Source organism: Oncorhynchus tshawytscha, linkage group LG05 (assembly GCF_018296145.1).
Source record: "Oncorhynchus tshawytscha isolate Ot180627B linkage group LG05, Otsh_v2.0, whole genome shotgun sequence".
Classification (NCBI taxonomy): Eukaryota; Metazoa; Chordata; class Actinopteri; order Salmoniformes; family Salmonidae; genus Oncorhynchus; species Oncorhynchus tshawytscha.
Genome location: NC_056433.1, coordinates 37,625,190 through 37,639,200, shown reverse-complemented (window position 1 = coordinate 37,639,200; position 14,011 = coordinate 37,625,190). Strand labels below are relative to the sequence as shown.

Below are 14,011 nucleotides of genomic sequence, written 5' to 3'. Positions count from 1 at the left end.
AGTGTGGATGGATAAACTGACTGCACTTTGCTTCTGATTCAGCTATTGTATTGAAGCATTACTTGACTCTTGTAACTCACATAGATGCATTGGCAGCGCCATCTATGAAAAGCTTACCATTTCCTATTTGCATTTTAGTCATTAAGCATACACTGTTATCCAGAGCCTTTTGAAACACACCTTCGGTGACAGAACCCTTTCTACATACAGTTTTATCCAAGCAATATCAAAGCTCTTTTGGAAAATGTTGATGTGGAGTGGCCCCCCTCGCTATTGAACCTGGTCGATACGCAAATACCCCCTTAGGTAAACGTGTTTGTACTTTTTGTAACAATGGTTCCATTGAACAGAAGCTCGAGCCGTGCTTTAGTGTGGGATATACGAATACAGACCAAATGAGAATGTTAACTGTCTCGATGAAAATGATAAATGCCGCGACATTTTATCAGCTAACAATAATGTAAATGCCTGCGCCAAAGCCTGCCACCTTATCCTCCAATGGACACATTTGTTTATTAATGCCTAATTGTCCTTTTATTTACGGTGCTTTGTTTTTGTTTATGCATACATGTATATAGATCAGGGGATGGAACCAAAATCATTTTCCATCCCGAACAGAATCCCTTTTTTTTCTCGTTCCGTTCCAGTGTTCCGACCAGTTTGAACCCCCAAAAAAGTAACGGTTCATATGGTTCATTTTCTGTTGTTTTACCAGTGAAATCAACATAGGTTTTAGATAATAACAAATGTATTTATTTAAACCATTAGCACGGATAGAGAATCCTTCTACAGTATGGAATGCGTAAGCTAGTTGTTTACATGTTTGATTGGTCAGATAAGTGCAGCCGTGAGGTGCGACTGAAATTTCACGATGGGAAGAGGACAGAGCGAGAGAGAGGGGTGGGCATGGATGGGGCTTGGAATGTGTTTAGGCTATTATTAGCGTTATAACGTCACCAAATTACAGTGATATACTAGACATCAGGAATATTTTTGGAACAAAAAAATAAAAAATGTCACATTATTAATCATCAAGATTTAAAAATAACGGCTCTGTTCCAGAACACCAGAGATCACTTTCGTTCCCGATTCTGTTTCCCTTCATCAAAAAATGAAATTATTTTTCGGTCTGCAGTTCTGCTCCCTGGACCCCTGGTAGAGATGATGTTATGTGTTATAGATGACGCCTGTCCCATGTTTGACTATAATTGTTTTAAGTGTCTCAACTCAATTTGAGTGGTCCACAATGTGGTTCTGTAAATAATTAGTATTTTGTATCAGTGTATCATTGTGAAGTGACAGTTAAATATTTGTTTCTGAACTCTGCAATATCAGAATCTTATCTCAAATGTCATCTGTACTCTCTTCATCTCATCCTTTTTGGTCTATCCCTTCCTTCCATCCCTTCCTCTCCTTGCCTCCCTCAAATCCTTTTCAGGGCGTTTGACATGGAGGCTACGTTCCCCATGGAGTCCATGTTGACCGTGTCAGTGTACGACTGGGATCTGGTGGGCACTGATGACCTCATCGGGGAGACCAAGATCGACCTGGAGAACCGCTACTATAGCAAACACAGAGCTACCTGTGGCATCGCTAACAACTACTCTGTGTGAGTTCCTGTCCGTCTGTTAGTTAGTATGTTCCTCTGTCTGTCTGTCTCTTTCGAAAGAAAAAGCAAGTAAATATCGATAACAGTCTGGTGGTGTTGTTTGTTCCTGGTAGGCATGGTTACAACATGTGGCGTGACCCCATGAAGCCAAGCCAGATCCTGGCCAAGCTCTGTAAGGAGGGCAAGCTGGACGGACCCCACTACGGCCCCGGGGGAAGGGTCAAGGTCGCCAACCGTATCTTCATGGGTGCCACAGAGATCGAGGATGAGACTGGTATGTTGTTAGTATTTGATGCATTTATGTCATTGAACAGAGCAAGCTTTATTAAGCTTTGCCTATATTTAGAGAGACCTGGTATTTTTGTGTGTGTGTGTGTGTGTGTGTGTTGTGTGTGTGTGTGTGTGTGTGTGTGTGTGTGTGTGTGTGTGTGTGTGTGTGTGTGTGTGTGTGTGTGTGTGTGTGTGTGTGTGTGTGTGTACAGGTCTAAAGAAGCAGACAGATGAGCACCTGGCGCTGACGGTGCTGAAGCACTGGGAGGAGATCCCTAGGGTGGGCTGTAAACTCATCCCAGAACACGTCGAGACAAGACCCCTGTTCCACCCTGAGAAACCTGGCATCGAACAGGTCACACCAACTCCTATATCTCAAAAACTATCCACATGTTATTATTATATATCATTATTATAAGGGTTTATCTAGAACCTTTTTTACCCCTTTTTCCTCTCCAATTTGCAACTTCCCAACAGATTAAATGTAATGTAGTGCTTTGAGTTGATTTAAATGTAATGTAGCACCTAATAATGGTGAAATAATCAGACCTGGGTTCAAATTCTATCTCAAATATCTCAATTACTTTCACATGCATTTCAAATAAGTATTTAGATATATTTTAGGAAAAAGGAAAAGCAGTTTAAATACACTTGGAAAGTATTTGAAAATACTCAAATACACTTCCTTGAATTTAACCTAGGTATTTGAAAATAGTGTTTGAATTAAGTATTTGAAAATACTTTCAAATACAATTTGGTTTTCAAATAACCATTCAAATACTCATATGTTTTGGACTGTGTATTCGAAAATACATAGAAAAAAGTATTTGAAATACCAGATACTCAAATACATATGTATTTGAACCCAGATCTGTAAATAATTAAGAGTAGTGGATAATGAATCTGTAATAAGCGGTTATAACCTTTTGTGACTTCTGTTAAACTCCACAGGGGCGGATTGAGATGTGGGTAGACATGTTCCCCATGGACATGCCAGCACCTGGACCCGCCATTGACATATCACCACGGAAACCAAAGAAGTAGGTCCTGTCTGGGGCTGGCGCAAGTCTTCAGTCAGTGTAGATACAGTGTATACAAGAGGTGGAACCAAGTCATTGTTTTACATGTCACAAATAAGTCTCAAGTCTTAGCACTCATCAAGTCCCAAGTCAAGACAGGCAAGTCCGAGTCAAGTCTCAAGTCAAGACCATCAAGTCAAGTCTCAAGTCCTAAACTTTGAGTTTCGAGTCCTAAACAAGTCATAATGTGCTCTTCCACAAATGTAATACCATTTCATATTTTTAACAAGAGTAATAGTACAACTGCTCAAAAAAATAAAGGGAACACTAAAATAACACATCCTAGATCTGAATGAATGAAATATTCTTATTAAATACTTTTTTCTTTACATGGTTGAATGTGCTGACAACAAAATCACACAAAAATGATCAATGGAAATCAAATTTATCAACCCATGGAGGTCTGGATTTGGAGTCACACTCAAAATTAAAGTGGAAAACCACACTACAGGCTGATCCAACTTTGATGTAATGTCCTTAAAACAAGTCGAAATGAGGCTCAGTAGTGTGTGTGGCCTCCACGTGCCTGTATGACCTCCCTACAACACCTGGGCATGCTCCTGATGAGGTGGCGGATGGTCTCCTGAGGGATCTCCTCCCGGACCTGGACTAAAGCATCCGCCAACTCCTGGACAGTCTGTGGTGCAACCACAGTCTGTTGGTGGATGGAGCGAGACATGATGTCCCAGATGTGCTCAATTGGATTCAGGTCTGGGGAACGGGCGGGCCAGTCCATAGCATCAATGCCTTGCAGGAACTGCTGACATACTCCAGCCACATGAGGTCTAGCATTGTCTTGCATTAGGAGGAACCCAGGGCCAACCGCACCAGCATATGGTCTCACAAGGGGTCTGAGGATCTCATCTCGGTACCTAATGGCAGTCAGGCTACCTCTGGCGAGCACTTGGAGGCTGTGCGGCCCCCCAAAGAAATGCCACCCCACACCATGACTGACCCACCGCCAAACCGGTCATGCCGGAGGATGTTGCAGGCAGCAGAACGTTCTCCACGGCGTCTCCAGACTCTGTCACGTCTGTCACATGTGCTCAGTGTGAACCTGCTTTCATCTGTGAAGAGCACAGGGCGCCAGTGGCGAATTTGCCAATCTTGGTGTTCTCTGGCAAATGCCAAACGTCCTGCACGGTGTTGGGCTGTAAGCACAAACCCCACCTGTGGACGTCGGGCCCTCATACCACCCTCATGGAGTCTGTTTCTGACCGTTTGAGCAGACACATGCACATTTGTGGCCTGCTGGAAGTCATTTTGCAGGGCTCTGGCAGTGCTCCTCCTGCTCCTCCTTGCACAAAGGCGGAGGTAGCGGTCCTGCTGCTGGGTTGTTGCCCTCCTACGACCTCCTCCACGTCTCCTGATGTACTGGCCTGTCTCCTGGTAGCGCCTCCATGCTCTGGACACTACGCTGACAGACACAGCAAACCTTCTTGCCACAGCTCGCATTGATGTGCCATCCTGGATGAGCTGCACTACCTGAGCCACTTGTGTGGGTTGTAGACTCCGTCTCATGCTACCACTAGAGTGAAAGCACCGCCAGCATTCAAAAGTGACCAAAACATCAGCCAGGATGCATAGGAACTGAGAAGTGGTCTGTGGTCACCACCTGCAGAACCACTCCTTTATTGGGGGTGGCTTGCTAATTGCCTATAATTTCCACCTGTTGTCTATTCCATTTGCACAACAGCATGTGACATTTATTGTCAATCAGTGTTGCTTCCTAAGTGGACAGTTTGATTTCACAGAAGTGTGATTGACTTGGAGTTACATTGTGTTGTTTAAGTGTTCCCTTCATGTTTTTTGAGCAGTGTATATTACATTTACGCAAATCATGAATGCTTTTAAAAATATCTATATATTTATTACTTTCCAAATAAACGTTATATTTCCATGTAAATACATGGGTAGCCATGAGAAACACCCCCAATAGTGGTCGACTATCGAGGATCGCTATGGGGCGCAATCGGGCGATGTAGGCTTGTACACAATTGCCCAACCTTAACACACACACACACTCTGTGTGTGTTTCCAGTAGGCTAACGTATGTCAATGGTTTTCGGAACAGCAGTAACATCAGGCAGGATTTAGGCTACCAACTGCCTAGCCAGTTATAGCTCAATCTTGGTTGCAATGATCACGTTCCCGCACTGACTGACTGTGTAGAGGCTCATTGATTTAACATTACATTAGCCTACATGCTACACTAGTAAAGTTATAAATTATATAGCTGTCGGCTATATTAACCACGACTTACCGTTCTTTGAGCAGCTTCAAATGTCAAACAAAGTTGAAAATTGTTGCGCCTCCGTCTGTAATTTTCTTCCCGCATGTTTTGCAAGTTGCAATCCGTTTTTTGTTGATACAGCGTTGTCTTTATGTTCGAAAATTCCAAGGGCTCCATCTGAATTCACCCGCCGACGTTCCTCTCCACTGCCATGCACAACTTTTTCTCAGCTGGCACAATTTGATTGGCTGTTGTCCAATTCAAACTGTAATCCATTTAAATGAAGAGTTGATGCGCTGCACACTTTTTTAAATAGCATCATTTTAAATATTTGGGCTTGGGGAGGGTATCAAGTCAGGTCGGAGTCATAAGGCTCAAGTCCAAGTCAAGTCACGAGTCATTGGTGTTAAAGTCTAAGTCATCATATTTGTGACTCGATTCCAAGTCATGTGACTCGAGTCCACACCTCTGGTGTATACTATACATCACATCACAGATAGATCATGTGACAACTTTTACATATGAACTCCTTTCTGAAAGGTTGACTGAAGTATTGTATCTTATTTATGGTCCAATATGAAGTACTGTTTATATAACTCTTAAATCATATGGACTTGTAGTTTTCCTGCTAATTGCGATTACAGGTTTTCTGTGGTAAGTGTTGTGTGTCCTTAGAGTGGGTTGGTCATCTAGCATTAACCCTGGGACATGGCTGTAGAGTCCACACATCCATGTTCCAAGGCTAACTTAGCACCAGACAACAGCAGTCCAACTGTGTGTGTTCCTCCCTCCCTCCTCGCCAGATATGAGCTCAGGGTGGTTATATGGAATACAGACGAAGTAATACTCGAGGACGATGATTACTTCACTGGGGAAAAGTCCAGTGACATATTTGTCAGGGGGTAGGTACCACAGAGGACCGTGACGCTAAGCCCTGATCGCCCCGTGGGTGTGACAAAGTGGCGTGCTGCGTTTTTTGGCGTTAATCATTGTTTTTTTTTGTTTTTGTTTTTTGTTTCTACGTTTTCCGTGTGTTGGGTGTTTGTTTGTCGTGTCTCGTTTGATGTCCTCTCTCTCTCTCCTGTGTGTCGATGCTGTGCTGTTGTCTAGCTTTGAGCTGCGTGTTATTATTTGGAACACTGATGACGTAGTTCTAGAGGACGATGCTTTCATGACAGGAGAGAAGATGTCTGACATCTATGTCAAGGGGTAAAACACATATGATTCCATCGCATGGCTCGTACAAACCCCTCGCCCTCCCTTTACCCGCCCCTTCCTCAGCTAAACAACCAGAACTCTGCTCCCCTGCTCAAGTCCCACCCCTTTCCCTCAGCCCTCCTATCAGCACGCAGTAAACCACCATGCCTTCACGCCTACAGAGAGAGGAAGCCAAACAGGGCCATACCACTAAAACCGCCTAAAGAGTCAGTGTCATCAAAGACATCACACAAATGACACTAGGGCCAGGCCATTTACTCATCTAAAATGGACTAATCGTTATTGAATTATCCAGATCATGGATAATGGTTTGCAATATGTTCTGTGGATGACACACGTATTGATTTAGAATTTTTCTTTTCAGTAGGTCTCATACACATTATATTGAATATAAGCCAGGATAAGTCCATGGCAGCCAATTTCTAATCATCCTTACTGCCATTTGTTTAACTGGTATGGTCCTGCATTCCTACAGCACATTCCTACATTGTCTTGGGCAGGGGTTAAACGATAGCATTAGTCAAGAATGTTTGCATGGGAAATGTCCTTGTTGTTTTTTGCAATTTTATTGTAATATGACGCTTCTTATTAATGATAATAGTATAATCAATTATAATGGACATTGAAAGTCATATAAAAAAAATGGCCTCCCCTCCTGCTTCTCCAATGTGCCCACCTTCAGGGTTTCAATTCAGTCCATTCCTCTTTTCTTTTTTTATTCCAGTTGAAGAATTTAAAACTGCCATCAATTTTGAAAGATACATTTTTTTTAAATTATTGAAATGAGAATTTTGATCTCCTTTCTGAATTGAAAATGAATGGAACCCAACCCTCTTTACCAACCACTGCCCGCTTCACGCCACTGCAGCAGTACAACTCACCTACAGTACTGTACTGAGCCTGCATTGAGACACATTTTGCATTGTATGACACTTCTGCTTATGTTAACCTCGTCGTATATGCATCTTCCCTCCAATGAAGGAAAGCACTGTCATAAACTCTTTTGAGATCATTTATGTGACTCTTTTTTGTTTTTTGGAAAGCTTTGTGTTGTGCATGGCAATAGAAATCATGTGACCCTCCCAACACCAAATCAGGTCATTTGTATTTAAATACACAGTTCAAACCGTGTTCTTATTCAGTCGTTATCAGATGGTACACTTCATATGGAATTTACCCAGGTCCACACAATCAGCATTATTTCATAGGCATATTTCAATTTGTTTGAATCATTCATCTCATACTGTTTTTTATTGGAGGGTCACATCATGCATGAGTTTTGCTTTTAAAATACTAACTTTCCTTTTTTGTATTAAATGGACCAGACCTGTAATGCATAAAACACATTCGGCCATACTATAAATTATCCACTAACAATCTCAAATCACATTCACTGATGTAAGATGGTTGATCTTCACTGCATCTGCTTAACCTCCACAGATAACCTTCACACAGAGCTAGCTGATATGTAAAACAATAACTTAATAATAACACGGTCCTTACACCCAATTTACAACATTATTACCCTGACCTCTAACCTTTGACCCCTGTGATATTTAACCCTTTATCCCAGGTGGCTGAAAGGGCAACAGGAGGACAAACAGGACACAGATGTCCACTACCACTCTCTGACAGGCGAGGGGAATTTCAACTGGCGCTTCGTGTTCCCCTTTGACTACCTGATGGCCGAGGAGAAGATTGTCATCTCTAAGAAGGAGTCCATGTTCTCCTGGGATGAGACAGAGTACAAGATCCCTGCACGCCTCACCCTGCAGGTCTGGGACGCTGACCACTTCTCCGCTGATGACTTCCTAGGTAGGCCTACACTGCTAGGGCTCTCTGGAATGCTACATATTCTTCTTTTCATGTCTATTTTCTAAAATGTTCTGTATTTTCTCAGCCACTTCTTCTATAGCTCCTAGATCACATCCCTCAACCTCTTTCATCTCTTGTCCTCTTCCTCTCCAGGTTCTCGCTGTATCTCAGTCTGTCTTTGCCTCTCCATCTTTGTACAGGCGTAGGATCTTAATTTGAACCCTATTGCAGGAGAAATGTTTTACTTGTCGTGTATTTGAGGTTTAATAAGACTTTCTAAAGTTTGTCATTTCCACTTTGATATTTTAGACTTGATTTTCCCGTATGAAAAAATGCATCAAAAATGTAAATTACAATTCAACATAATAATTCACATTTCCTGTTGCTACGGGGTTATTTTCCTGACGTAGGAAACGGGCTTAAATTAGGATCCGGCATCTGTATCTCCTCAGATATTTCCTCAGTTATTCACTAATGCCCTGTATTTTCTCTCCTGACAGGTGCAATAGAGCTGGACCTGAACAGGTTTCCCCGCGGGGCGAAGACAGCCAAGCAGTGTTCTATAGGCATGGTCCAGAATGAGGCTGAGCTGCCCTGCATTTCCATCTTCAAACAGAAGAGAGTCAAGGGCTGGTGGCCATTCGTGGCCCGCGACGAAAACGACGAGATGGAACTCACGGTGAGAGAGAGAGAGAGAGAGAGAGAGAGAGACTAATCTTCGAAACCCAGAATAAAAATGTCACATGATTATTTAGGTTCAGGGTCGAGATGTTGAGAGAAAGATACTAACGCGACTAGCGAAGTCTCCACCCCCCCTATCTGGAAACTCTCAGCCGTCCAAATAACCAGTGACTAAAAACCTGGGCACTGGAACTACTGTTGCTAGCTAGTCGTTGCATCCCAGAACCTTTTTGACGGACGTTACGATACCCTTTCTTTTAAGTAGTCTGTCCACTAGAGATTACACATACATAGACACGAACGCATATACGCACACACGCACCGCACACACCCACACGTTGGAGTATTGGATTGATTGTGTCGTCTTCTCAGGGTAAAGTGGAGGCGGAGCTTCATCTGATGTCGGCAGAGGAAGCGGAGAAAAGTCCTGTTGGTCTGGGACGCAATGAGCCTGACCCTCTGGAGAAACCAAAGTAAGATATTTACAGTTACAGTATACACACATTAAGACGATACACACATACACACACACACACAGACAAAATGAACACAATCACAACAAAAATGATTTTAAACGTGAAGGTGGGAAAGAAAATAATGGTGTGGAGTCAGACTCATATATTCATCCACTTCCTTCAGGAGTCCTATTTACACGACGCAACAAAAAAACAAAATGGGACCATATTTCATTCAAATATCAATTTATATTCAAACCCCCTCATTGTGCATCCATCAGAAGCTAATAATGGTTTATTCAGAGGATATATGGTGCACACAAGACATACGGCCTATTTTGTCAACAGCACCTCTTTGCGCTGTGAAAATGCCCCCCTTACACCTTCACACTATCACTCCATTCTCCTCCTGTCATTCCTTCACCTGTCTCCCTCTGTTTCTTTTCTTCCTTCCTTTGTGTTGCCTTTCTTCCTCCCCTCCAACCTGCGTTGTCTTTCCTTCCATATACATCCCCTCCACCCCTCCCTTCCTTTCCTCCCCCTTCTGAAGTCGCCCGGACACCAGTCTCATGTGGTTTGTGAACCCTCTGAAGTCCATCCGCTACTTCATCTGGCACAACTACCGCTGGCTGATCCTCAAGGCCCTGGGCCTGCTGCTGCTGCTGCTCCTGCTCGGCCTCTTCCTCTACTCCTTCCCTGGCTACCTGGTCAAGAAGATGCTGGGGGCCTGAGAGAACGTCGACCCACCAGGGCCACCGGTAGCCCCCTCTCTCTGTCCTATCCTAGCCTCTCCTCTCTTGTCCTCCGTTCCGCATTTTCTGTCAGCTCCTCTTTCTCCTTTTCCCCTCTCTCTGTTCTCTCCTCTGTTCCTCCTTTTCACTGAACCCATATCGCTTCACTCTCTGTCTTTTCCCTTCTTACCTCTTCCTCTGCTTTCTACCACCTTCCTTTTCCATAACCTCTTTCTTCCATCCCTCAACCGCTCATCTCGTCCTCTTTTTCCCCCCCAGGTATGTCTCAGTCTTTGTCTTTCCTCAGATATACAAAGATTGTCTCTGGTAGCTTTTGCTGCATCCCTCCCCTTTTTTTCTTTGCTCTCAGCATCTTCATGTCCCAGCATTCATGTCACTGTCTCTGTCCCCTATACTGTCCTCTGTCTCTTGTTGCTCAACCTGCCAGTGTCTGGTGTCCCGAGTCTTCCATTGTGCATCACACTGTCATTACACTGGCGGCTTCAGGGGAAATACTTTTTTATCTGTAGCTGCGTTCAAGCGAGCTGTCAAACAAACACCATCTAATTTTATATCTGTGTATCCATTGTCTGAGTCTCCATCGTCTGTGCTTCCCGATTGTGCGGTGGTCTTCTGGTTCTGTATAAAATAAAAAGAACGTTGCTATTTTGTAAACAGGGTTGTTTGTGTAGTAGTGTGTGGAGAAATTGTGATCAGTTAGAAATAGTCATACATCATATGGCTTACGAACCACTAACGCTTGCTCTCCTCTTTCCTCTCTTTACCCTGCACTTTGGCCCCCATTACCACTGTTTCCCCACCCCACCCACTACCCTCCCTTTAATCCACTCACCCTTCTGTTCCCCACCTCTACCTCTCCCACAACCGCCCCCATCTACCCCATATCTTTCCCCACTTCCTTCCCGTATACCCTCCATCACACCCTTTTAACCCTCAACCCCCATCCCATCCATCCCATGCCCCACTATCTACCCCTCTATTCTCACCCTTCCCCTCTAATCTTACACCAATCCCCCCAGTCGGCCGGACACCACATTCCTGTGGTTCCTGAGCCCGCTGAAGGCTATCCGCTACCTGGTGTGTAACCGCTACAAGTGGCTTATCATCAAGATTGTTGTGGCCCTGCTGCTGCTCATGATGCTGGGGCTCTTCCTCTACAGCATGCCTGGCTACCTGGTCAAGAAGATGCTGGGGGCCTGAGGGGGCTGATTGGGGCTGCAGGGATGGGTACCAGGGTGGGTTGGGGGTGGTCGAGACACAGAGGAGTGGTGGGGGTGGTGGGTGGGGTTCCATGCACTTCCACTTTCCATTGTTAATACTCACATCCACCAAACAACATCCCCCAGTCTCTCCATCAGTACCCTCCCCCCAAACACACTCGCCTCAGTGCTGCTTAGAGAGGGCGTGTAAGGGAGAGAATAGGGGAGGGAAAGGTGGATAGATGGGAAGACAAGATGACAGCAGCCCCCCCCAGTCCACTCCCTCCGCATCCCAGCCTTGCCCCTTCTCCACCGCCCCTCTAACCATGGCAGTCCTGCTCAACACACATACTCAAGGACTTCCTATCCCTTGGTCTTCTGAAAACTAGGAACAACCATCTACTTTCGACTGCTACAGTAGCACAGTGGGCCTAACCGATCAAATGCTTCAGGACGCTAACCAATCAGAAACCTCATCCCTGCACTGGCCACTGACTAACCAATCAAACAACTCAACCCTGATCTCATCATCAGCAATGCAGCATACCCTGATGTTACATTTCAGAGATGGTTTATTTACCTATGTATGTATTTGTTTATTTATGACTTAAATTGATTTGGAAGTTGCCGGAGTCTGGTGTAGCAATCTAAGCTTCCGATTCCGGACTACACATGCCTCCTGTCGATGGGGATTCGATCCCCGGCTCGGCGGATTGTCCGCGCCCTTCCTTTCTGTATCTCTCTCCATTGTCTACTATTCTGTACTTATAACTGTCTTGTCAATAAAATAATAATAAATATGGAAGGCGATCGGAGCTCCTGGTCTCCTAAAAACATATACAATTATTTGGAAGGACATGGTTAGTTTGATCATTTCTCAAGTGATGTTGTAATCATTTCCATGACTATTTATTTAACTAGGCAAGTCAGTTAAGAACAAATTCTTATTTACCATGACGTCCTAGGAACAGTGGGTTAAACTGCCTTGTTGAGGAGCAGAACGACAGGTTTTTTACCTTGTCAGCTCGGGGATTCAATCTAGCAACTTTTCGGTTACTGGTCCAACGCTCTAACCACTAGGCTACCTGCCACCCCATGAGACAGTGCCTTCAGTGCCATTTACTTTTTCAACATTTTGTCATGTTGCAAACCTGAATGTAACATTTCATACAGGGATTCAAACGCAAAGACCAGGGAGATTTTCCAATGCCTTGTAAAGAAGGGAACCTATTGGTAGATTAAAATAAAAAAGCAGACATTATAGTTGCTTCTTCTGCCCACTATGATTAATTTGCTCCCTTCAGAAATGATAGGCTGTGGTCTATATTGGGTTATTTATTACAAATCTTTGTTAGGGTTATTGCTCGTAATCGATAAGGACTGGGGAGCATAAAAAGTAAACGTTATGGAGCTTGGCACAGGCAAAATCCTAGAGGAAAACCTGTTTCAGTCTGATTTCCACCAGACACTGGGAGAAAAATTTGCCTTTCAGCAGGACAATAAGCTAAAACACAAGGCCAACACTCAAGTGGCTGAGTTACCGTTTTGACTTAAATCTACTTGAAAATCTATGGCAAGACCTGAAAATGATTGTCTACCAATGATCAACAACCAATTTCACCAAGCTTGAAGAAGTTAGAAAATAAGAATGCTCTTAGAGACCCAGAAAGACTCACGGCTGTAATTGCTATCAAAGGTAAATATACTTATGTAAATTATAGATATTATTTCTGTATTTAATTTTCAATGCATTTTCTCAAATTTCTAAAAACATGTTTTCACTTTGTTATTATGGGGTGTTGTGTTGAAATGGGTGAAAATGTTGTTTTATATAAATGTTTAATTCAGGCTGCAAGACAACAAAATGTGGAATAAGTCAAGGGGTTTGAATACTTTCTGAAGGCACTGTGTGTCGGTTTCGAAATAGGAATCATGGGCTAGGTGTGAGCTCTTGAACCGGATCAAATGAAATGTTTTTCCAACAGTAAGTACCATTAGCGTTCCTCTTTAGCTCTTGCAGCCTTTGCACACGTCTTCTAAAATAATGAGACTGAAAACCGGTGTCTATTTTCCTAGGACCTACTGTAGTTCAACAAGATTTAAAGAGGGACAAGGAATACAAGAATAGCTTTCGAATATGAATCCATTAGAGAAGTAAACTTGCTATTGTTTGGCTTAAATTATGTCATCAAACACATTTTATGGAACAAAGTTTGTTTCTTCACCACTTTCTTCAGTGACCTGGAATGCTCTTATTGGTTCTTAGTTATCCAGAAAATATACAGTAGTTTTAGAGTAATATAAGCATGCATCAGTATTCTAACATCTCACGGTGATTAAGTTTACATGGTCATCAGATATGGCATGACTTCCTTTCTACTATAGCTTTTACAGTCGGCTTCTAAACCTGTTATCTGTATGGATCCTGACACGTTTTAATCCATGCAGATTTTCCCGGAAGTGGTTATGTGCACCTTATAGCACAAGAGGTCCGGTAAAAGGGAGGTGCGGCTTGGCCTCTTGACCTCTACCCTGTCGGCCTGTCAGATTACTTTGTTTGCAGTGTGCAGTTCCCTCTGGTTTTCCCTTGCTTGACCTACTTGTAGTTATGACATCATTTGTGTTGCAGTCATTTTAGTGATCTCATGTTCACAAAATACAAAACCAACAAAAATGGATTTTGTTTGCACTAACACTAAG

The 14,011-nt window shown here is 43.4% G+C and overlaps 1 protein-coding gene across 6 annotated transcripts in view; it reads left to right on the top strand.

The window, feature by feature from the left end:
* LOC112232964 (otoferlin-like) overlaps positions 1-14,011 on the top strand; it is a 142,387-nt gene that overhangs the window by 127,624 nt on the left and 752 nt on the right. For 2 of the 6 annotated variants that reach the window (XM_042321875.1, XM_042321872.1), the window contains 9 exons: positions 1,439-1,609; positions 1,723-1,883; positions 2,092-2,234; positions 2,831-2,919; positions 5,995-6,093; positions 6,302-6,400; positions 7,983-8,224; positions 8,725-8,903; positions 9,278-9,378. In XM_042321875.1, coding sequence (XP_042177809.1) covers positions 1,439-1,609; positions 1,723-1,883; positions 2,092-2,234; positions 2,831-2,919; positions 5,995-6,093; positions 6,302-6,400; positions 7,983-8,224; positions 8,725-8,903; positions 9,278-9,378 — 1,284 coding nt within the window. The other 4 variants (XM_042321873.1, XM_042321874.1, XM_042321876.1 and 1 more) reach the window with 4 other exon arrangements.